Below are 25420 nucleotides of genomic sequence, written 5' to 3'. Positions count from 1 at the left end.
GGAAGGATAATTGGGAATTTTTTTTTCTCCAGTACAATCCTTTCTAAATCCTGTCCTAAACATCTACTGTTGTCCTCAGTATCAAGGTGCAGTGTATCTCTCTGCACTCTCACAGTCACTAGTCTGAGCTGCCTTTGCCTGTAAGCAGAGTCCTAAATTTGTCTTTGAACTGAACAGAGCTCCCCCCCCGCCTCCCTTTCTTTTCACATCAATTTTTATTTACTCATTTTGTGATGCAGATCTAGCAGCCGGTGCCTCCAGAGTGCTCGCTCTTTTGGAGCACTGAGAAATGATGCCACTTTGTCACTCAGCGACTTGCCTTCCTGCTGGCTTCAGCTGCTGTTAACTAACAGCCAGGCAGAGTCGGCACCTGAGAGCTGCCGTTTTTTTTTTTTTTCTTGCTTCCTTCCTGCCGCCAGGTTTCACACTTTCACATATCGCACCATCTGTTCATTATCTGTTTATGCCACACCTTCCCTTCTTCCTGGGCCTTCATTTTATCCCCCTCCCTTGCCCTCAGCAAGTGCCCACCTGGACAGTGAACAGGTGCCAGACATGAGTGGGAAAAGAACTCGTCAAAGTTGACTTTTCTGCAAAGTCAAAACAACGTGCACTAATTTTTGGGGCTTTAGCAACTTGACATCCATTTATCACCCATGCATATTGCATATATATATATATATATATATATATATATATATATATATATATATATATATATATAATCTGACAACTAATGAAAACCCCAAATTCAGTTAAAATCATCAAAATTAAAAGAAACAAACATTTGAAATATATCAGTCTGTGTGTAATGAATGGATATAATATACAAGTTTCACTTTTTGAATGGAATTATTGAAATAAATCAACTTTTTTATGATATTCTAATTTTATGACCAGCACCTGTAAGTATCATTCAAGCCTTTGTGACACAGTTACAGATGTTTTTCTTCAGTTTGTGACAAAAGGTTTTTCCTACCTCTGGATATTGCAGACACATTTCACAAACAGGTACCTTAGGGGTTTCCTTCATGCAGTAAGTATCAGGGAAAACCTGCTTACAGCAGAATCATCTTGGTGACACAATTATTATTTAACATGGCTCTCTGCTTCTCTCTGCAGTCATCACGTGTACATATCACCAGGGCTGTGTTAGAACAATTCCTCTCCTTTGCAAAGTATCTGGATGGTCTAACACACGGAGCACCGCTCTTGAAGCAGCTGTGCGACCACATCCTTTTCAATCCTGCCATCTGGATCTACACCCCTGCCAAGGTGAGGTCCTGCAGGTAACTCTCATTGACGTGGATGCATAGCCAGAGTTTTCAGTGATGGGCCTTAATAATTCCCCTGCATCGCTGTTTCTTCTGTAGCGCAGAGCCGTGCGTTTTAATGGAGATTGGCTGTCAAGTATGCATCACGCTGGTGTCAGTTTTTATGAGATTCTCAGTGACAGCAAGCGTGCATGTGGAAAATGTGGAAATAATATTGCAAATGAAAAATGATTATAAATAATTAATGAATATTTTTATGCTGCAGCTTGCATTAATTTGAGCCAAAGGATAGCTACTTTTATTCTGTTAGTTGAGTCGTCAAATAAAAGGAAATTATGTCGTTTTAACTCTAGATGGTGTTCAGGGCCCAAAGTGACATTCTGTGAACGATCGCTTTTCTAGCGCGTTTTAAATGTTCCAGAGGTTTTTCCTCCCTCCTTTTAAATAATGACCCATAAAAAATAGGATGAGGTATATCAAAGAAGCTGAGTGTGTGTGGCAAATACATTTGCCTCAGGAATGCTGCTTGTGGGGCCAAGGCATGAATAAATAAAAAGAGGAAATAAATACAAAAGTGTCTGGAGGCTTGACTGCCACACTCCTCCAAAATAGAGCATAGAGAAAAGAGTAGAGAAATGAAAGAAACAGCTAGGTAATGAAGTGGGGTAGAACACTTTAGCTACACACAGCTACTCTGGCTCCTTCCCTGAGGACATCCCACAAGGTCCACATTTCCTCTCTTCATATTCTCAAGCTGTACAGGTTGCAAAGAGCCGGCTGTGCCAATGAGCATCCTGACATGCTCTGTGCATTAATTGCATGGGACATTTCTGACATTTCTCGATGGTCATATAAGGTTTTGTGAGCAATTTTAATACTCTGTTCCCCTGGATATTGCATTAACAGTTATGCAGTGTTCATGTGTCTCAGAGGTCTTAAACTATCTCACCTCACGCGCACATCATAACCACTCTGCCACCTTTCATCATGACTCATATTTGGTTCATTACTATCTTGTAATTTATGACATATGGGGGGAAAAAGCCATCAGTGTTTAATGCTGAAATGACTGTGGTAGGATTAAGGATTCTTGTCAGGTCTACTGCTAATTACAGAGGACATGCTAATCATCACTGAACAGAGTGGAGCTGCGACAAATATGAAATTGAGTAATACAGGGTCAGTGGCCATCTATAACATACACCTGCAAGGATAATAAGCTCAGTTAGTGCAAAATACCGTGGCAGGATTTCTTTCTAAATTGGTTTACGGTTCGTCATACTAAGATGTCAATTTCTAAAAATCACTTAAAAGTGTGCATTTAGTAACATGTCTGTGTATGCGTTCCAGGTGCAGCTCTCTCTGTATACCTACCTTTCTGCTGAGTTTATTGGCACAGCGACCATCTACAACACGATCCGTCGGGTGGGGACTGTGCTTCAGCTCATGCATACGCTGAAGTACTACTACTGGGCTGTCAACCCTTCAGAAAGCAGCAGCATCACGCCGAAGGGTCTCGGTGAGAATACGAAGCATCGTAGATCATTTTGAGCAAGTTGATTTTCTTTTTTTTTTTTTATGTGGATTTAATATTTGATCTGATGGGGGCTGCTGTTTATGTAAACTCCTTTCTCATCCATGTGAGGGCTCATCCAAGAGAAGCTCTGTGTTTTTCGAAAGCAAATCATTGGTACCGAACCAATCACAATCATTGTGTTCAGTCAAAAGCCTGCTATCAAAGCGTCTTCCTGAAATGGCAGCAGCTCCCCCTCATTTGAAATGACTCATCTCCACATGGAAGCGCTTGCTTGTCAGCTGTTAGGACCGTGGCCATCACAGGAGATGACAGTGAGGCAGACACACCATATCAATATTGTCATCCCACTCGGGCGCTTAGTGTGGGTGTTAGGTCTCTGAAACCTGGGCCAATAGCATGACTGGCATCCTCAGTCTGTGAAACAACAGCATGTCACCAAGCAGGCTGTGCTGGGAGTGAAAGTGCCCTTGAACTGTCATTTCCTTTTTGCCATCCATTATTCTTCACTCAAACTATCTGTGTCACAGTCTAAGATTTGTTTTATGTTGGATCTTAGAGCTCACTTTATGCTGCACCAATGCCCAATGAAATTTACTCGCTGAAGGTTGAAGCTTGTATCCTGACAATGACGATGCCGTACTTCTTGTACAATCAGAGGCTGTTTTCTTCCAAAAATCGTGTTTCTCTACCTGCAGCGTTCCTTGCAGCACTGATCATTTCTTACTGATTCTCTCGGGCAGTTTCAGAGCTGACTGAATGTTGCGGTGTTCTGGTCTTTATATGCCACATCAATGCACTTTGCCTGTACTTTTTATACTTTGGGAATTGGTATGATCCTAACTGATATTATTCTAATAGTGGCAGTGACATAAAGACTGAGTTTAGCTCATCATTTTTGACTTTATTTAGTTCCATGTCACATCAGCTCACACCAGGTGTTTGTCCTTTATCCTTTCCTTTGTCGACTGAGGGGAAATGAACAGCTCATCCTAATGATGTGTGACAAATTAAAAGAAAACCTGAAGGGTTATTGAGGCATTTTTGCTGGCATGGTTTGGGTAAAGTTACTGATTATTAATACAAAGTTCTCTGAGTCATTGGTTTTATTTATTATTATTTATTTATGAAACATTTATATCTTGATGGATATTATATAAATCATATGCAGATCACCCAACACTTTTTAAAGACATGTTTGAGCCTTTTTTTTTTTTCTCCTTTAATTTGTCACATCTTATTTTGAGTTCATGTTCCAGGACATCAAAGAGATTTTCCATAACTTTGTTATCATAGCCTGTGTGTTGGACACTTTTTGGGTGCTTTCAACAAATTTTAATAACTTACCATGACGTTAAAATAACTTGTTTATAGGGCATGTTTCTATGTAGCCTCAGGCACTGCAGAATCGATCTGTTTTGTATAAGATTATTTCAAGACTCAGTAAGTTTTCTGTTTTGGAACTAGTGCACGATACTGAGGGTTGTATTTAACTGTAATTTGATGATGACACATTGCTTTTTGCTTTATGAAAATTCTGCAGAATGTTGGTACTTCGCAGCAGTTTAAGTATGAGGTGGTTGGTATGAGAGCCATTACCACCACATAGGCCATGGTTCTGTATGTGAAAAGAGCAAAATGACACCACCAGGTGGTTTCCTGTACCACTTGAGAGAAGGTCACAAATCTCAGGGTTGTGTTAGTAGATACCTTGAGGTTTTCGAGGTTTATGAGATAAACAGGAAGATCAGGCAGGAGTAATCCAAGCATTTCAGCTCCTGTGGTAAGCATTGAGCAGAGGTTAAGAGAAAAAATGCTCCCAATTTACCAGCCTATCCCCGACTTTGACTTACGATCATGGGTATTGCCTTGTGACTCGGATAATTGAATGCCTAGATGAGGCTCCTTCACAAGGTGTCTGTGCTTAATGGGGACAGAGCTGAAGTACGCAGGGAAACTAGAAAGTCTATTAAATTCTGTTTCAGGGCTTCATCATGGATCAGTACAAAAAGTACACTGGAGAAATATAAACAAAAAATTGCATTTTTTAAAGGCACATGCAGCAATCAATGCTCAACAAAACAGTGACTAAAAGGAGGTGCGACACAGAGATCCACACTGGCAATTTTGTACTCCATACTTATAAAGCACGTTCCTCTGCTGAGTGTTTTTTTTTTTTAAGCTAAGCCTTCTCTAAATGTAGACTTTTCCAAGTGTAATTATGGTGCTGATTGTTCCTGTGTCCGTGGTAGACTGTAATGGGTTGAAATAATGGCTGGGATTCCGTGGAAGACATCTCAAATGGATCGCCTTCCTGCTGTACGTAATTTTCCGAGTGAGTCTGGTTTCATTGATCTGTGCATCTTTTTGGCAGGTCAGTTTTCTCTCTGTCGTCCTAAATTGAAAAATGACCAAACAAAGATATACAGAAAGAGAGAGAGCCAAGCACATAATGAAGTGTTCAATTATAGGACACAGAAAGGACACTTAAAACAGATTTCCTCCAGCTACTCGTTCTTTTTCTGGAAGTGCCTCCTCTCTTTTTTTTCCTCAGGTCTTAATAGAAAGTGCTATCAAATTAAAGCCATGTATCATTAGGTTATGCGAAGAATCAGTAGACAGATGCTCATTGCTCAGCTTCTGTCAGCCTGTGACGTGTACCCACAAAGCCAGCACACACTTTGTCTCTATCTATATCATTCTCCTTTTGTCTCTGTCTCTGCCTTGACTGTTTTACTAAATAATGAGTAATGAGATGGGCAGCAAAGTTTCTTGGCCATTTACCACATTTACTTTAATGCTATCCCCATTATTATATACCCCCATTATAAGAGAAATCACCAGTTACAGACATGCAGGAATGCTTCAGAGGAATAATATAGTCAGGAGTTTTAGCTCAATAGAAAGTTTAACCTTTTTTAGCTTTGTTTTTTAATTTATCTCACCAATGACTGGTGAACAGAAACAGAAATCTTGAATATTTGCAGTAACCCACAGTTATTGTGGCATCACCCACTGGTTAGAAAGGTCCCTTTGTAATGCCGCACGCTGGGTGTTTTTGCAGTCACCGTCATGTTGTTTTGAAGCCGAACCAGACAAGCGAGGAGTGGGTCTGACTGAGGGGCACTGCATGCTCACAGGGTAGCAGCTGGTCAGGCACAAGAATAGCATATCCTGCTTTATTGTCCTTTTAATGGGGAAGAAAATGTACAAAAGAGACACTGTTTTTTCTGAGATTCGAAACTAGCAATTGAGAGGAAATCTCATCAAGGAAGTGTTGACTGAGATCGTGGAGCTCAGGAGCTGAGGGACATTTTTTCCACTTTATTTTGAAACAGTTTAGAACTGACCATAAGAAACAGAGTTTTTGGTGCTTCTGCGTTGTTCAAACAACCCCCCCCCGCATTTCCCCCAGAGCTAAGTCAGCAGACCAGCCAATGGGTTCCTGGATTTGAAGGGCAGTTGGGTGTGATATGGTGTAGATGCACATTTAAATGTTTACTCCGTCATGTTTTTGTTTTATAACTCATGCACTACAGTATATGGACAAAACACCTCTTAATCTTTGAATTCAGGTGTGTTCAGTCCCATTGACTCAGGTATATAAATTAAGCACCTAGCCATGCAGTCTGCCTTTACAAACATTCGTGTGAGAAGGGTTGATCTTGCTAAATTTAAGTGTCATATTATAACAGGATGCCACCATTGCAGCAAGTCAGTTTGTGAAATTTCTTCCTCCCTAGATTTTCCATGAACTGCAGCTGCTGAGCTGCTGCACTTATTGCAAAGGGCAGTAGCTCAGCCACGAAGGGCTTAGGTGCATAGTGCGTAAAAGTTGCAAACTTTGCCAATTTTGCTATGCCAGAGGGTTGTTTTAGTGAGCTAATATAGTTAGCTAAGGCGCTTGTAAAATCTGACACAAACAGTAGATTGAAAGTGGTTTTTGCAAGCAGACATAATTCACAAAAGAGGCACATTTATGCAATGAAAATGCAACATAGCTGCTTCACCCTTAGTGAGGGCACGACTCAATTGTGGTTTGTCTCTTCATTGTGCTTTAAAGTCATTATACTCTGGGTGCCCTAAACAAAGCAGGTTAAACCAAAGCATTCACTTGTTACATCTCATGAAGAAATCTTTAAAAAAAAAACTGTTACTGCTACTCCAGATTGTTTTATCAGGATTTGTTTATTTAAAAACATTCATTCAAAATATGCCATGACAGTCATAAGCTGAATTAGACTCCTGCCTTAATCACATGGACATAAATCGGTTTTCAATAAACTCTTTCTCCTTGTGCCCTTGGGATGCAGGAAGTAAAGCAATCTGTGAGTGAGCAACAAGGGCCGTTCAGAGCTGCTGAGCATAATTGGTTACGAATAACTGAGATGCGGCGGCTGTGGTAATAATGTTCTTATCGTCCCTTCTGTGTCAGACTCTGTCCCTGCCCTGGGTTTTCCTCTCTCCCTCTATTAATCAGTGTCAGGATGCAGCAGCACTTACCATCATCCTGCAACCTCAGGGAGCCTCATCATTGATTACATTGACCAGGATGGTCAGTTGTCTGCTGCAGTTGTATCTGTCATCATGCCCTTGTCCCCATTTCAAATGAACATGTGTTCTGCCAAGGTGGAGGTTAGAGTTTATCAGGGCTGAGTGCAAAAAGTAGCAAATTTTCCCTTTAACAGTTTTGCTATCATTTCAGAAGATTTTTGTCAGCCTATGTGATTGGCTGCAGAGGATGAATAAGATAGGAGGTGCATATGTGTACGTATGTGTATGTATGTGCGTATGTGTACCAGATTTACTGCCAAAACGGAGCCTTTGTGCTCCACTAATCCTAAGGGGATTGGCTTGTATTGTATGCCGCATCCTGTATTTTGTGATGTGTCGGTCTGAATAGCTGTGTATTGTTGCGATCTGCCTGTTGCTGCAGCCCATTACGGTGTTTGCTCATGAAAACATGTTTTGGTTAATACAGAAGAGCTTATGATAATGAGCGGTGGCTGATTGTGTCAACATTAATTCTCGTGCCAACCAAATCAGTACAACAGGAGCAGCTCTTTGATATGACGGTTAATCAGTGTTTCCTGTCAGTCCTGGCATTCTGCTTTATTTACACCTGGTGACAGTGGATGTCTGGGATGGATTGCAATGTGATGCTAACTTCAGAGTGCCAAAGTGACCTTAAGTTGGCAAAAGCATTTTGCGTAGTTTTAATGAGATGTTGGCAGGTGTGACAGGCAGGTGTGACAAAGGTGACCTTGGGCTGGCTGCCTGGGCACTGTGCTGTGGCCAAGGCTACCTGGGATACACAGATGATGAATACATTTAGGATGAATACTTCGAATGAGCCCTCCCAAGCTTAAAGCATAAAGCTAGAGAACATGTTCTGCTCTGAGCACAAAGTGGGAGATTGGCTGTATGCCCAACACTGGGTTGTTGGTGAAAGTTTTTGATCCACACATTGAAGGTGTATCCTGTGAATCAATAAAGGACATCATAGACCAAAAAACAATGACAACAAACCACCCAAAATAAATGTGAAAACAGGCATCCCCTGCTTTAAAAGGTGCCCTGGCTTTTTCTCAAAAGCCCGGAGGAGGAGAGAATATGACTTTAATGAGAGAAATATTTCAACATTAATAAAAAAAAAAAAAAAACATCAAAAAGAAACTTGCAGATAAAAAAATCACCAGTAAAATATTAAAAATTGAGACAAGACTGGAAAATAAATGACAGGAAGATGTTTTATTTGGTTCCTGAACCTCCTTTCTCATTTTTATCGCTCCTTTCACAGATGGTCCGAGGCCAACCCAGAAAGAAATCATTTCTCTGCGGGCGTTCATGCTTCTCTTCCTCAAGCAACTCATCCTGAAGGTATATCCCACCTGTCTTTGTGCCTCACAGCTCCTTGCACGGCTGCACTGAGAAAATATGGAGATCGTTCCTCTGTTATCCTTTAATGTTCTGCTGGCCTGCCTCTTAATAAATTCAGGAAACTAGCTGGGCATAAAAAGTTTAGTGGATTCATTAAAAAAAAAACCAAAAAAAAAAACAGTTTTGATAATTATTGTATCATTATCATTAAGTGAAGATATATTTGTATGTTCTAGCTTTACAAATTGCTATTTGTCTTTACTTCAGTTTTTATTTATGGCATGCAGGTTTGCTGACTGTTGTTGACAAAGTCAGCCGCTTTAAGCCACTGCTTTGACTCGTTAAAAAAAAAAAGAAAAAAATGTACACAAATCAATCATAAACATATTACAGTTCCTGTGTACATATGAAGCATTTAATCAGTGATTTATGTAGTTTAAGTTGGCATGTTCCTGCGCATCCCAGCATGTCTCTGCAGATAATTATCTTGCCTGCCTTCAGGGGAAGGGCAAAAGAAATATTAAACTTTAACACTGTGCAGAAATCAAGTTTGCAGTTATCTGTCTGTTCAATACGTTTTTGCTGCAGAAACACGGCGCATTGATCTTAAACCCGTTCAGAGTGCTACAATGAAAATTGACGCCGAAGATGCCAAAGCGCTTGTGTTTCTCCTCAAGCAATTTCAGATGAATTGAAGGAAAATCATAAAAGCTGTGAAGCCTTTTGTCAGCTTCTCTTATATTTAATTTTCTTCTGTTCTTTGCACTCTTTCAGGACCGAGGTGTGAAGGAGGATGAGCTGCAAAGCATCCTGAACTACTTGTTAACAATGCATGAGGTACCTGAGAGACTCTCGGCTCCTAGTAAATTAACTCAGTGTGTTATTGTATCATTTTTATAAGCTTTAAGGTCACACTGCATTTTCATAATTGCTGTTCTAGAAGCAGTTTCTTTTTTTAACACTTTAACTACCAAATGAGTTAATATATTTGACTGCCAGTGGACTTGCTGATGTGCAAAAACTGGTTCCTGCCCCCGTCCTTTTATTGTGTATCAGAGGCCCAGGTGTATTCTGCATTTGCAGGCAATACAGTAGCAATACAGATAAATCCTGTCTTTGCTGCAGCTGCACTTAGAGTCTTAGCAAACACTCTTTTTGTTTAGAACAAAAACCGTCTGCTCTCCATTCACCCGCTCTCTGCTTTTTCTACCTCTATCTTTCTCCCTCGGATCGGCTGCAGGATGAGAATCTGCATGATGTGCTGCAGTTGGTGGTGGCCCTCATGTCTGAGCATCCGGCCTCCATGATCCCTGCTTTTGACCAGAGAAACGGAATACGGTAAGCCCCTCAGGGAAAGACTCTTTGCTGTTCACGCACAAAATGAAGAGGTGATTTCACAAAATAAACCTAAGCACCTAACACTTGTGCTGATGCTGTGTGCCTGTGTGGTGCATGAATAATTCATATGTTCAATGAGGGGAAAAATATGCATAGGAAAGTAACAATATTACCATACTGATTTCACTATATGAGATGATCAAACTTGCCCGATGTGATCCTGTGAAATATAAATGCACACAGTGCAGCATTACTAGTGAGTTCTGAGAAAATGGCTTGTGTTTCCCATAGTACATTTTGATGCTAATGTAAATTCATTCTGAGAGGAAGTCGTTGTCAGCTAACCAGTGCAGAGCCTTTTTATCAGGAGTGCAATGCTTTGTCAGGACCATGTTCTGTCACCAGCTTTCACTGCTTGCGTCTGTTGCAGGGTAATCTACAAGCTCATGGCCTCCAAGAGTGAGAGCATTCGCGTGCAGTCCCTCAAAGTCCTGGGCTACTTCCTTAAGCATTTGGGCCATAAGTGAGTAAACTGAAGATTGCAATTACACACACGTGTTTTATAATGAAGGTATTCTTCTGATACATCAAAAGCCCCCAGCCCCCCCACCCCTTTTTGTGCACATTTGTGAAGACATGCACGTGATCTTCCCCAATATCCAAGCTCCAAATCTAGTGTTGTAGTCAAGACCACCTAACCCGAGACCGAGACAAGACCAAGACCAGAGGGTATCGAGACCGAGACAAGACCAAGACTTTTAGGGTCCGAGACCAGTCGAGACCAAGACCGAGGGGGGGCGAGACCGAGACAAGACCAAGACCAGTGCCTGACACTACATGACACAATAAAATGTGAAACATGATCAAAATCACTTCTCAAATTGATCTGAAAGATCCGCATTCCCATAAAATCATCCTGATATTAAACACTCACAGCTCAAATAAATATAACCATCTTTATTTAATACTCCTGGGTGACTTCCATCATTTATCACAGAATGTAAAACAATTATTCATAGTTCATCACAATAGTCTTAACTTTTCTCTGCCTTTCATAAACTATGCATAAAGTTGTGTTGTTTTTAAACCAACAACCTTTGTAAAAATGGATGCTTTTTCAAAACCACATAGCTAAATGTGTAAAACTGAAAAAATGGCAAACACTCATCAACAGTAAGAACTAAAGCCTTTAATCTTATACAGATTAAAGCTGCAGGATGTAACTTTTATAAAAAAATCTGGTTTTTACATATTTGTTAAAACTGTCACCATGTCAGACAGTATGAGACCGATAATCTGCGAAAAAAATGGAGCTCCTCCCTGAACCGCTCCCAGTCAAAAACAACCAGTCAGAGCCAGGAGGAGGGTCTTAGCACTGTCAATCACTCCTGGTGTATGCTGCTCAATGTAGTTGTGTGCAACACTTCATAATTTGGTATCGATCCTATGCCACAGGGCCATTATCACCGATACTGATACCAATACTTTTTAATAATTATGAAGAATTTCCATGAAGTTTAACGGGTTTGAGATTTTTTTCCTTTGGATCATTAATTAGTTAAAACCCAGGATAGAATTGGGCAAAGTTTATATGTAAGTAGAAAATACTTTATCAAAATAAAAGTTATTGTTCTGAAACAATAGAACAAAACAATTTTCCCCATAAATTGATGTCTGGATTTTTTTTTTCATAAATTAAGTGTACAAAATCATCACTCAAGAACAAATGCAAACTTTTTTCCAGGTAGATTTTTCAGAAAGTATAATAAAAAAATTTAATAAAAAATGTTCCTCCATTCACTAATTTTCTACAAATTTAAATTTAAATTTGATTTAAATGTTTCATAGCAAAATCCTTTTTTTTCCCAAATAAAATATGTTATGCATCACATGACAGTATAACAAAACACTGTGGGGAGGGGAGGAGCAAAGTGCTCTGTGCTGTGACAGGAGCCACACTTAGACAGTCAGCTCGCATCTTTGATGAAACCGCAGCACTGCATACAGGAGAGAAACTGAAGCCAAAGTATCGATCTCATTACACTGATATTGATCAATACCAATACAACATTGGCATCCATATTATCGATATTAGGATCAATCTGCCCACCACTAGCTCAATGTACTAATGGCGGAGAAACAACTTACTTACTTCTCTGCTGTTACCATTGGTGGTGGCCATGGTAACTTCCGGGTTCTAGCAAGAAATATTTCTCACCCCAGCACTAATGCTAATGCTAATTAGTAAGCTAATACTAACCACCAAATGCCGCTCCCACTTGTTAATTGAGTGATGGGGCCTAAGACATAACCAGAAAGCAGTAATCAGTTTTTTTGAGGTGCATGTCAGGTTTGCTTCAGAGAGGATTTTCAGTTATACACAAAGGATCAATGCAGAACTCTAAATCAGGCCTTATTAGATCGATAGAATGATCATTTTTGCATATAATCCAGAAAAGTTACATTTATAGATCAAGCATTTAATGTGTCCCAGAGTGCCGTTTCCTTCCACTGTGTTTGCAGAAATCACATAAAAAAATACACAACAAAAACATAATCCAGATTCCTCGGCTGCTAATAGCATTTCCTACATTTGAATATCAGCCACCATATTGTGAGCATAAACTATCACGTTTTTAATGCAACAATAGGAAGTGACATCATCTTGCTGGGAACTGTAGTATTTTATTCTTGAAGGCCTCTCATAGCTCTACTGGTGCTGAAAACTAATGTTTGACTATGGCTTTCTGAATACAAGTAGGGCTGCAACTATCAATTATTTTAGTAAACAAGTATTCAGTTGATTACTCCGTCAGTTAATCAAGTAATTGGATAAGAAATAATTTTTCATTTTAACAATTCATCAGCATATTTTAACTTCCGTACTGCAGATGTTTCTCTGTGTGAAACAAACAGGGTGGATGGAGCAGCTACAAAGTTCTCTGTTCTTGATGTTGCTGATCAGGTGGTTGATAAAAACATTTTGACGGAGCCCCTCTGTACTGAAGGTGGTGGAGGGGGCACCGAACGATTGCTAGTGCTAATGGCAGCCCCCCTTTCCCCAGTACACTGTGGTTATAGATCTGTTCTGGTGGCTACAGCTGACGTAAAGAAAAAAATAACAGCTGACATCCTCTGCACAACACGCGCGCACATTCAAACATGCGCACTCACAGCACAGAGAAGTGGGGGCGTGAAAAAACTTCTCAGCGATCCACTCGTGTTAAAGGGTCGTTTTTGTTTTTGTTGGAAATGCTCCGCTTACACGGAGACACCTGAGCTGCAGAGCTGAAACCAAACATCAAAGCAACAAATTTGTGTCGAGGATTTTTAATAACCGTATTGCGTTATTCCAAGAATCGTTGCAGCCCTAAAACTTGCATTAAATTTTTAGTTTGTGTATCAAAATACATGAAGGTTGGTATTTACCTTTCATGCTGGGATTTTTTTGTTGAATCGGAAGCCTGAAATTTTCCTTTGATCTTCATTTTCCCTCTTACTTCTCTTGTGTTCATGCGGTTATTTCGATTTATGCAGCACACGCGTGACCATAGTGAGATCAAACGTACACACTGTGAATGAAACTGTCCGTGCTCTGTGGTAGATTGCAAACTGCGGTGAAATGATACAGGCGTAAGCAGCGATAATAGCAGCGACCTAGCCGGGGCGGAGTCTGTGAGGTGCGCTCCTTTGAGAGGCAGAGGAGCGCAATCTTTGTTGGATTTGAATCAGTACGTTTTGCATCCAATAAAAGCAAAGATGTTAACAAATAAATTGGACAGTATTCTGGCAATTTAGTGATATTTCCACAGCTGTGGTCTTGACTGGTCTTGAAATAAAATCCCGAGTCCGCAAGGTCCGAGTCCATGACAAGACCGAGACCAAATGCGGTCGAGACCATGACAAGACCGAGACCATCAAAAAGCGGTCTCGAGACCGGTCTCGAGACCAAGACCGATCTCGAGTACTACAACACTATCCAAATCCCTTCAAAGCCAGCAGAATCCATCACAATGAAACCAGCAACCAAACACTTAAACAAGGATAAAGAAACAAGAAGAAACAAAAGCAGTCAGTGTGGTGATTTAATGTTGTGAGGAAGTCTAAAGCTTAATGAATCCTAATTTGTAATGTTGTAACCTACAATGTGCAATTAAAAAAAAAAATTCCCGAGGCTCCTTACCTGATTTAAAATTGGCCCTAGTCCTCTTCAAGGTCGTCTTTCTGTGCACCTCTGGAAGACTTCCAGTGCTCCAGTTACATTTGGATCACGCTTTTCAAGACCTGTTGTGGTCACGTGCATGTGACTCTTGATTTAACTCAGACTTGAACAGAGAGCAAATATCCACTTCTTTGTCAAATCGAGCCAGCGTTCAAATCCAGAGACAAAGTGTCCGCTGTACCAAAGTCTGAATTCGGCACGTTATGTAAGGAGCATAGCTCGGCGCATATTCGTCATCTGAGGTGAGTGGGCTGCCGTCGTGCGGGAGCTCACAGCTGTTTTTGTTTCGGCTGCATCACCACCCGCCCCACTTATCAGATTTGCCTCCGTGAGTACTTCTATAACACAACAACATGCTCAAGTTGAAGAGGTGCCGTTTTTATGCAGTGGAGGATTCCCAGTATGCGAAGCACTCGCCCGAATAAAAGTGTCCAGAGTGGGGCTTCCAGTTGGAGATCTAAAAATAGCAGGAGTGCTCGGAGCAGCGCAGGTGGATCTTTCTGCTTTTGGTTGGAGTCCTGGAACTTTTTAATTATGCCTTTGTATAAAATGTTATAGATTTTTCCCACCAATGCTGTATCCAATTTAAGATTTCATGGGCTAGTAAGGGAGGAAAAATAAAAATCTTAAATCAGGCTTTAGAGAGAGAGAGAAGAGTCATCTGTTTCTGCTGCACAGAAGAGCCAAAAACTCTTGACTAGATGCCAGCTTTACAAATTGGGGTGCATTTCCTTGTTGAACACCTCAATTCCTGGCGATTTGCCCATAAACCATTAATTCACTTGAGAAGGGTGGAAGAAGCCCAAGTTATTGTCCCACAGTGTAAAATAAATAATAAAATACCCACTAGGATGTCAGCAAATGATCAGTATACTGCGCGTTAGAGAGGAGAGAGAATGCCTGAGGGTGGGGGTGGGGGTGAGGGGGGTAGGGGCTTATGGTTGAAACTGCAGGTTGCAGGGATAGATAGAGAAGATAATGCAGGTGGTGTGTTAACAATGGCGGTGCATCAAGTAGTGTTACTGGTGCCTACTGAATGGAAAGAAATGGTGAGCATAAGCCTCAGGCACAATTGAAAAGCTGAAATCCTCACCCCTGTGTTTAATAGCTTTTGTAGAAGTTAATGGACAGTGGCCGTTCCCTATAAGCGCTGGTGCAGCTCATAAAGAATTAAAAAGGTTTTTGTGAGGGTATGAGTCTTTATTAATAATTTGATTTGTAATGTATATTCATTAGCACAGTGATGCTAGATATTGCCAGTCTGTCTGGGTTGATGGGTCAATCTGATAAACAAATTAATTTCTATTTCTGGACCGTGCAGTAGAAGAAAAAGCACGAGCAAAAGCGAATGGAAGTTTAGTGCAAATGCCAGTTTTTTGGTAGTGACTTAAACTGTTCGCTCCATAATAATAATATTAAACATTTTAAAAATGCATATGACATTAGAGATTTATAGGTTCAGATCTTAATGCTGTGCTTACAGCTGTGTGAATTCCTTATCTCTTTAATAGCGGGGTATTTAATCTTTTCTCACTCAATCGCTCACATTCAATTCCCATATTTTGAACTGTGTGCCGTCATTATAATATTGTCTCAACTGCTAATTTAAAGTATATTCAGGGAAAAAAAATTGAGTGGCATTGTCTGGATTTACATTCATGAAAGCATTTCCAACAAGGCTTGTTCTTCTGCTTTATGGAGATGGTAGCAGACTGTAAAGCTCAGCGAGCTATGCATCACCAGTCTGCCCTTTTCTCCTAAATTTCCATATTTATACAGTTGAGAGAGATGCTTCTCTTCTCCTAAGTGTCCAATTTGCAAACGTCTACAAAATACAGAAGGATTTAGAATTTATTTGGAAATTTCCAGCTTGGCTTTTGTCAGAGCAGCTTTTAGGTTTGCATTGTGACAGCAGTCCTTATACTGTTTGCCCATGCAGTTTGTCACTGTTGAACCAATTCACCTGTGGTATGCCTCCTGTTGTGTCTTGGAGCCTTTCCTAGTGACAGGCTAACTTCGTTATCTTACACACCTCCAACAAAATTCCCCCAATTTATGACAGCCGGCAGTTCCTGACACTTGTCTCCAGAGCCTGGCTCCCCGTGGGTGAGAACTGGGAAGCAAGCTGACGGCACTCACTGATCCTTTCAGTGGCTTAGGGAGCTCGAAACAAGCCACTTTCCCATTTTGTGTGTGTGTGTGTGTGTTATTGTGTTTATCTACAGGAGGAAGGTGGAGATCATGCACACACACAGCCTGTTTACTCTCCTGGGAGAGAGGCTCATGCTACACACAAACACTGTAACTGTGACGACCTACAACACTCTTTACGAGGTAACAAAACAGTTTCCACTCCAATGTCCTCGCGTTACTCCAACATTAGTCTTTTGTACAGTATGTGTGACTGACGTCTTTTCAACGCTTTCTGCACCAGATTCTGACGGAGCAAGTGTGCACACAGGTAGTTCACAAACCTCATCCTGAGCCCGACTCCACCGTCAAGATCCAGAACCCAAGTGAGCCTGTTCTCTGTCACAGAGACTTTTGCTTTCTAAAGTGCTTGATTATCTAGCAGTATTGATACTACATGCATATATTTGTGTTTGGATATGATATCAGTGATTCTCAAGGTAGTAGCAACTTTATTGAAGAACTCCGCCCCCAGTGCAGAGCTGATGGAGGTTCGCCGCCTCTTTCTTTCGGATATGATCAAACTGTTCAGCAACAGCCGAGAGAACAGACGGTGAGCAGAACCTAGCCACCTTCACTCTCCCACTCCATTAATTATCTTGCTGATTAATGTATCAGCCTATTAAACATTACCATATTTAATTAATGCTAAATTATCTTTGGACGTGCACGTGTTCTCCAGCAGATGTTTCTGTGACAGTTTTTGGCACTTGCTCATTTCTTCTTTCCCACTTTTCTCACTCAGCTATTTCCTCCTCGTATCCATATGCACACTTTAGTACACGTAGCAATTAGATTATAGTCCCTAGGAAACCTCTGACCTAAATCAAAAACATAATTAGCCTCAAATTGAAAGGTCAGAGTGCTGTGTCATGTCAGTCTGGTTCTCTTTTCATACTTGCTGCTACTTTTCTGTATTGGTTTGTGAAATACTACTGTCAAATTAATTATCAAATAATATACAAGTAGCGCAGTGATCAAAACAATATGATGTTTTCTTTTGATACAAAATAGGATGTAGGGAAGAAGAACAAATGTAATCAGTCTAAATTGTTTGAATTAATAATTAATTAAGTACTAATTAGAAATTTTAAACTAAAGCTAATAGTGTGAGAATTTAATTACTTGCACAGTGCAGACTTTATTAGCTGACTGATGTGTGTTTTGCAGGTGCTTGCTTCAGTGTTCTGTTTGGCAGGACTGGATGTTTTCTCTCGGCTACATTAACCCTAAAAACAGTGAAGAGCAGAAAATCACTGAGCTGGTGTACAACATCTTTCGCATTCTGCTCTACCATGCAATCAAGTATGAGTGGGGAGGATGGCGCGTGTGGGTGGACACGCTCTCCATAGCCCACTCCAAGGTGAGTGCTGTGTTGTACAACAAAGAAGAAACACTGACCTCTGCTGTCGGTGGAGATATTGCAGTTCATTCTGTCTTACCTCAGCTATCAAGCCTCTTCTAAGCTGATTTAATTTACCTTTTTTTTACAGGTGACATATGAAGCACATAAAGAGTACTTGGCTAAGATGTATGAAGAGTACCAACGTCAGGAGGAGGAGAATATTAAGAAGGGGAAGAAGGGTTTGGTCAGCACTATCTCTGGTCTGTCCGCTCAGGCCTCGGGCATCAAGGGTGTGATCAAGATCAGAGAAATAGATGACAACTCCCAGACACCTGAGAGTGAGGCAGACTATGAGAGTTCAGACTCGCGCAATCTGCTCGCTGAAGGGAAAGGGTCTGAAGAGGGTTTCAAAGGAACAGAGGGTACGGTGGATGGGGTCATGGTTGAAGTTCATGATCTCCTGGTGGACATCAAGGCTGAAAAGGTGGAGGCTACTGAGGTTAAGCTGGATGATCTGGACCTATCCTCTGAACCTTTGGGAGTATCTGAAAATGGAGCATTAGTGGAGGTGGATTCTCTGTTGGATAATGTTTATTGTGCAGCTGTGGACAAGCTCAACACTAATGTCAACAGTATGTTGTTGGCAAAGGGCAGCATGGATGACCAAAATGCAGCCCCTCTCATTACCCTAGATGAGGACAGCATCCCTCACAGCAACAGCTTCCTGTTTGGCAAGGTGGCCGGCAGCATGGAGGACAAACTACTCCGTGAACTCAGTCCAAATGAGCCTTTAGTCCTGCCCAGCCCCGAGCCCCCAGTCCACAACAGTGCCAACACTGAACTGAGCCTTCTAGTTCACATGACACGCAGCTCCTTACCCAGTATCCTGGAGAAGGATGAGTTTGAAATACAGACAGCCCTGGAGGGTATTAGCTCGGTGCCTGCTGCTGAGGCTGACGCCTCATCTAAAAACCTCGAGGTCACAGAGGGAACAGCCACAGCTGAATCTGAAGGGGACCCCTTGCCTAGTAAGACCAGCAGCGCTGTAGATGCAACAAGCAACACTTCTGACACAGAGAAATCAGATGATGGCAAAGACAAGGAGATGAAGAAGATTCAGACAACAGCCACCACCCAGGTTAGTGTGAAACTAAATCATCATGTAGTTTGTTCAAATCATCTACAAACATCCGAGATAAAAAAAGACTCGAAGCAGACGAAATGGTAAAAGTTCACTGACCTCACCACAGTCAACAAACTTGAAAGCTTTTATCCAGGATGGAATTATAACAGATACATTCAAAGGATCTTGCATGTTTAAAAAAAGGTAGTGCCAAAGTTGAAAAAGAGAGGAAAGAAAGGAGTGAGACTGAGGTCATTGTAGTGTTAGCCCTTTTCAACAATTCTATATTAACAGGTCCACAGAGATCATTCTTCTCCCCAACTGCACATGTAATGGGGACAGGAAGGCCTGGTGCACACAAGCACCGTCCCTCTGAGACTCAGGAAACTGGGCTGCTGGAATGGCTGCATGCACCAACAGGAGTGTAGAAATAGCCAACGCATTATTCTGCAGCAGTCGCCTGGGATTTATTCATTGCTCTCCTTATGAGCTGTGCTCTTTCTCAGAGGTCAGGATCTTTTGCTTGCACCGGGTCACTGATGGAGGGCTTTGTGGGGAGCAGAGTTTATTTTTAAATCCTCCTCTGCTGTTGCGTAATTGCTCATGTTGAATTTATCGCCATTGCGTTTTAAACGGGCTTTTTTGCAGCACCTTGCTGACTCATTCATCTCATAGTGGTTTAGTGGTTGCACCGAGCTTGTATTTTTTTCTCTGTACCTGCAGGCAGGAAGAGGCTATCCGAGGCAATTTATCATTTGTAACTAATAGTATGACAGTAGTGTTATATCTGATTATGGGTGAGGTATTGATCAAATTGTGTTTCAGTATCTCAAGAATCTCACTGATTGCATATTTAATTAGTTTTAGTAATTAACTGGTCTCCAATCAGAGTCTGCATGGCCGCCTGGTCACCCAAATGGAAAGGGACATACACGTGGATCTTGGCTTCAGAGGGACGCCCATGACTGAGGAACAGCGACGCCAGTTCAGCCCTGGCCCACGCACTACAATGTTCCGCATCCCAGAGTTCAAATGGTCAGCCATGCACCAGAGACTGCTCACTGACCTGCTGTTTGCACTGGAGAGTGACGTCCACGTCTGGAGGAGGTGTGTGAAGTGATTTATGTGCTCTTGAGAGACACAAAGGGAGGGTGAGCACGGTGCACGTCGTGATACTCGCCCTCGCTGTCCCTCTGTTTCAGAAGTAACACAGTTTTATTGCTATTTTAGAGATATTTTATATATTATTTATTCATCTTGATTTTTTTTTTCTTTTGCTTACTGCACAGTAAATTGCCCTGTGCTCTACAGAAACAAATAACACGCGCTTGTGTGTTTTGTTTTTGGTTTTTTTCTTCCCTTTCTTTGCAGCCACTCCACCAAATCGGTCATGGACTTTGTTAATAGCAATGAGAACATCATTTTTGTGCACAACACCATACACCTCATCTCGCAAATGGTTGACAACATCATTATCGCCTGTGGAGGGATTCTGCCTCTTCTCTCAGCAGCCACGTCTCCTTCTGTGAGTGAACTGACTTCAGTGAAGGGGAATACTGACATCTAGTGGTAGTTTATTATAACTGCTCTGTTGATGATTTCATTTTTAACAATACAGTTTGTACTTGTGGGGGGTAAAAAAAAGAAAAGACTTGTTTGTGTTTATTGATTGGGGCATTGTTTGCTCAGCTTCAGTCTGCTATAATTAATGCTTGAGACATTACTTTGGCACAGTTTCTTATGCTTGTAATTAATTTCCCTGTGCACCGTTCTTGTTTACTTTGATTTTTCTACTACAATTATAAGATTTAATTTGCAGTCTTCAATTGAAATTGATTTTGATTTAATTTTTTCCCCCTCTCTTTCTTTCTTTTTTTTTTTTTTTTTTTTTTTTAATTTGTGCCTGTGTAGAGTACCAAGGTTAGTACTTCTACTGCTATTTTAATTGCTCTCTTTGAATTTCACACTATATTCATAAGGAATTTGTGTGTAATATGTACTGAGTAGATCTGAAAATGTACTCCCCGCCTCTGGAGGGGTGTGGTTGGCTTTCTGAGAATTCTGCTTTGATTCAACCCCCCAAAAAGCATCTGTAAAAATATCAGCTTGAATGCTGTTTGATAGTTTGCTGAACTCAGATCAAATTCTCCTCCAGTTTTAATCATTTTGAAAACTAGCTCTACTTTCTTAGAGAGCCCACTCACCCTGCTTACATATTATAGTGTTTCCCCTTTTTGTGGCTTGCCACAAAAATTCATCAGCACTCAGTACTGTATTTATATATGTGACAGGCCTATGTTTCTGTTAAAGAATTATATTTTACCCACAGTTGGGGGTTGAGCATGTGTCAGAAAAGACATTGCACGTTAGTTCTTGTGCTCTTTATATCATGTCTCCCTTGTTGCTCGCCCAAGACGGATTTGGAGAACATCGAAGCAACGCAGGGCATGTCCTCAGAGACCGCCATCACTTTCCTGTCCCGTCTCATGGTCATGGTGGATGTCTTGGTGTTCTCGAGCTCCCTCAACTTCAGTGAGATTGAGGCTGAAAAGAACATGTCCTCAGGCGGCCTGATGCGTCAGTGCCTCAGACTTGGTAAGATAGTGATCATATGTTTGTGGCCATCGATGTGAATGACGAGGTAGTGATTGAATTACAGTATCTTTATGTAGTCTTCGTATACTGTAAAGTGAATGAGGTGGAAAATGGCGTGATGGCATTCTCTGCACATCTTCTAATAATTCCTCTAATCCCTGAAAATCCTAAAAAGCTAATTAATTTAGGAATGGTTTGCTAATTGTATACTGAATTGGAGAATGTGCAGGGTTTTGCTGCAGTTTGCACCAGTGAAAAATGAGTCACAGTTTTGGCATTCACAACAAGCAGACAGCGTCATTTGCAGTTCGATCAGGTTCCCTTTGCAAATGGTAGCCTTTTGTGTCTGTCATTAGTGTCTCATAGGACTCTGTGTGGTGCTCTCTGCCTGTTTACATGTGACATTTCATATAATAGAGATCTGTTGAATTACATTTAAATAAAAAGCAATAACGGCTAAATTCAGAGTTACTAAAATGTGGACAGTTGTGAGATTCCGAGTTCAAATGTATTTGGATGAAGTATTTGAGACAGAATCTGTTTGCAAGTGTGTGTTTGCTTGATTGTTGACTCACAAGTTGTGCACTGGGGGATAGAAAATAGCCTTCAGACTGCACAGTGTCCTTGCTGCAAACATACAATTTGTCATCACAGGCTTCAGTGTGAAATCAGTCTGCCTGCTGATTTTACTCCTGCTATCTTTCCCGACAGCCCGGAACAAATAGTCATCAGAGATAACTGATTCATTTCAAAGAGTTTGTGCCTGTTATTAACATTTAATTTCCACTTAACTCTGAAATGAGCCTATTTGTCTACTCTGTGTGTGTGTGTGTGTGTGTGTGTGTGTGTGTGTGTGTGTGTGTGTGTGTGTGTGTGTGTGTGTGTGTGTGTGTGTGTGTGTGTGTGTGTGTTGGTTTGTGTGCAGTGTGTTGTGTGGCTGTTAGAAACTGTCTGGAGTGCAGACAGAGACACAGGGAAAGGGGAAATACGTCTTCCATTCTCAACAACAAGACGCAGGAAATCCTGCATAACCCTACCAGCAAGGTAGGATGTGCTGCCACACATGACCTGATCGAGTGTTGTAATATCAGCTCGTCTTCTGATCTGATCAAAGTGTCCTGTTCTGTTATTTACAAGCGCAGATAAATTATAAAGATGCTAAATTGCCATCAGATAATTAAGTATTGTATTTTGGAAAGTGCATTTCCTCTTTTGCTTTCCACATGAACTGTTTACCTTCATGCTGCTGGAACCTGCTCAGATGTGCTTAGTGCTCAGTGATTGATTGATAATGATTTACAAACAGAAACCATAAACAGCATCCGGTGCTAAAAACCTTTGCAGAGATCTTTTTTTTATATAAAGATTTACATTACTGAAAATGTAAATTTCGTGTAAATAATTCAAGGCAATTACTATGAGAGGTGTAGAGGCGGTGCCGGTAGGCTGCAGAGGGCCGGGGTAAAAGTATGGCTTGAGCAAAGTTAAATAAATGTGATTTTTTTTGTAGGGAAAGCAAGCAAGAGCTTATTGATGCTATCCTGCTGATCTTTATTTCACTAAAATTAAATATGGATCCTATTTACTTTGTTTATTATTGATTAAAAAAAGAATTGCAGCGCCTGGGGTGTGAACTGTTCTTCAGCTTTTGAAGTGGGGCATGGCAGAAAATATTTGAGAACCACCAGCAGAAGAACATTTCACCCAATGCTCATAATGTGACTTGCGTGGAGGCACAAACACTTCTTTTTTTAGGTGTCATCTGAAGATCCTGTGATCCTAAATGTGAATTTGAACCCACCGTGTCAGCAGATTTATTTAATCTCTGTTATCTTTATCCTTTTATCTAATCCGTAAAATGATCTGACAGAAAAAAGTAACAGCAATAACATATTAAGTTGAGCTTTGATGAAACAGAGCAGCATGTCACGTCCTGTCGTCTCTCTGCTTTAGACAGCCATAGAGACTCTCCCTAGTAACCTGTCTCCCATCAAGGACCCTGATCGCCTTCTGCAGGATGTGGATATCAATCGACTCCGTGCTGTGGTGTTCCGTGATGTGGTGAGTCAAGCCTGTATGTGTTTGTGAGAGACATGCATGTGTTTGTCACAAAGAGGAGGTAGTGAGTGCTTTAGTTGCAGGTTTGCACACTGCAATCAACATGTGAAACATCAAACTTGCATGATTCAAAGCAATTATTAGAAATACAGTAGAAAGCTATCATAAGAAGCACTTCAGACAGCACCAGTAGATTGTGTGAAACTGCATATTCTGAATACAAAGTAGCATGTCTGTTTTGTGATATGTGTCCACAGGATGACAGTAAGCAAGCCCAGTTCCTGGCTTTAGCTGTGGTGTACTTCATCTCTGTCCTCATGGTCTCCAAATACCGCGACATCCTGGAGCCCCAGCGTGAGAGCGTCAGGATCAGCAGCCAGTTAGGCCGCAGCATGCGTCAGGAGATCAACTCCCCAACCAGCACAGGTGCGGACAGCTGTGCCGGGCCTTCCTTAAACCTATTTTTCTGCTCAGCTAATCTCAGTTTGAAGTGACTGTCTGATATTCAGCAATGTTAAGTGTCCTTGGTCCTTCTACTGGGAGTCTGTGAGAGCTCATTCAATAAAATAACAGGGATATCCTGCTGCACTCCACTGACTCACCTATGATTTATTCATGAGCTCCGCTAATTGCACCACACCAAATTAAATGTGGAAGCAAAAACACTGGTGCTGGAGATGGTGGTTATGAACTTGAATAAGTATCAACGTTCTCTCTGAAATGAAAGGAAGTACACGCCTCAAGTCATAAATCATACATTAGGTCACATGAAAGGAAATCAGCGGCTGCCTACAAAGGTTGAGCGCAATGTCTGCTGCAGTGCCAACTTACTGTTATGAAATGCATGAGCGAGCACGCTTCATCAACTTTCATTCAGACAAAAGGTGAAGTGAATACAAGAAATGGGAAGAGGAGAGAGGCCAAAGGAAATGTGTAAGTATAACGCACAGAACACGGAGAATAAAGAAAGCGAAGATGAGCAGCAAGAAGTTAAAAGCTGAGAGAGCGGCAGCATGTTGGCCCAACTACTATGGGTTTTTGGGGCAGTGGAGCCAGGCTTGCTATTTTCAGCCCCATCTGTCAGTGCCCATTAGGCAAGCAATCCACCAGAGGAGAATGGGATCATAGAGGTTGCTGGGAGGAGAGCGGCACACTGCCGCCTTCATAAATTTCACCAGAAAATGGGGGAATTTTCCAGACGGCATGTGGCAGACGATTGTCTGATGGACCAGGAAGCCAGTCGACTTGCTGGCTAAATCAAGCCCTGTTGACCTTGTTAGGGAGCATGTGATGAATATTAATATGGTCGCCCTCGCATCTAGGTTGCCACTGGGTCAGGATGAGCCAGAATGTGACTCAGAAAGGCACCTCTGCATCTTTCTGGAAAAATCAACAAACACTTTATTGGGTGAAGTCGATTCATCTTTACATCCTGCTGTTAATGGCTCAGTTCCTCGTGTATGTAGAGATGCACAGTAGCCTTTTCCCAGAATACTAGTCCAGGCAGTTAAATAGACATGACTTTAGGCAGGAGGAAGCTGAAGAAAAGGATTGATGTTTTTTTTTTTAGCATAGAGGGGGAAAACCAGAGATTATCTCACCAGAGAATCGGAACATCTGGGGTGAGAAGCTGCCCTGACATGTGGCTCTTTCTACACATGAGAAATTTACTGGGGAGGAATTTAAATTTAGCTCTGGATTTTTTTTTTTTCTTTACAGACTCTGGTAAATTATTTAACTTTAAACGACCATTAAAAACACAAATTTCTTACATCGCTTGAGGAATTGTATTTTAATTTTAAGTTGGCATCTGGAATCTAGCTATATGATCTGAATATGTGTGACATGCTGACAATTTAGT

General features: G+C 41.2%; 1 protein-coding gene across 1 annotated transcript in view; it reads left to right on the top strand.

Moving 5' to 3' along the window:
• The window catches only part of nbeab (neurobeachin b), a 216828-nt gene that overhangs the window by 78905 nt on the left and 112503 nt on the right, over window positions 1-25420 (top strand). Inside the window, exons 12-30 of the mRNA XM_030744567.1 lie at window positions 1123-1275; window positions 2625-2793; window positions 8609-8688; window positions 9463-9525; window positions 9929-10026; window positions 10457-10549; window positions 16474-16582; window positions 16683-16764; window positions 16868-16991; window positions 17609-17801; window positions 17932-18921; window positions 19796-20013; window positions 20278-20431; window positions 20818-20826; window positions 21321-21501; window positions 22427-22545; window positions 23012-23020; window positions 23497-23562; window positions 23817-23985. Coding sequence (XP_030600427.1) covers window positions 1123-1275; window positions 2625-2793; window positions 8609-8688; window positions 9463-9525; window positions 9929-10026; window positions 10457-10549; window positions 16474-16582; window positions 16683-16764; window positions 16868-16991; window positions 17609-17801; window positions 17932-18921; window positions 19796-20013; window positions 20278-20431; window positions 20818-20826; window positions 21321-21501; window positions 22427-22545; window positions 23012-23020; window positions 23497-23562; window positions 23817-23985 — 3079 coding nt within the window. The remainder of the gene's footprint in view (window positions 1-1122; window positions 1276-2624; window positions 2794-8608; window positions 8689-9462; window positions 9526-9928; window positions 10027-10456; window positions 10550-16473; window positions 16583-16682; window positions 16765-16867; window positions 16992-17608; window positions 17802-17931; window positions 18922-19795; window positions 20014-20277; window positions 20432-20817; window positions 20827-21320; window positions 21502-22426; window positions 22546-23011; window positions 23021-23496; window positions 23563-23816; window positions 23986-25420) is intronic.

The sequence above is a fragment of the Archocentrus centrarchus genome, chromosome 13 (assembly GCF_007364275.1).
Source record: "Archocentrus centrarchus isolate MPI-CPG fArcCen1 chromosome 13, fArcCen1, whole genome shotgun sequence".
Taxonomy (NCBI): Eukaryota; Metazoa; Chordata; class Actinopteri; order Cichliformes; family Cichlidae; genus Archocentrus; species Archocentrus centrarchus.
Note: the sequence above shows the minus strand (reverse complement) of the source record. Positions and strands in the feature narration are given on the sequence as shown.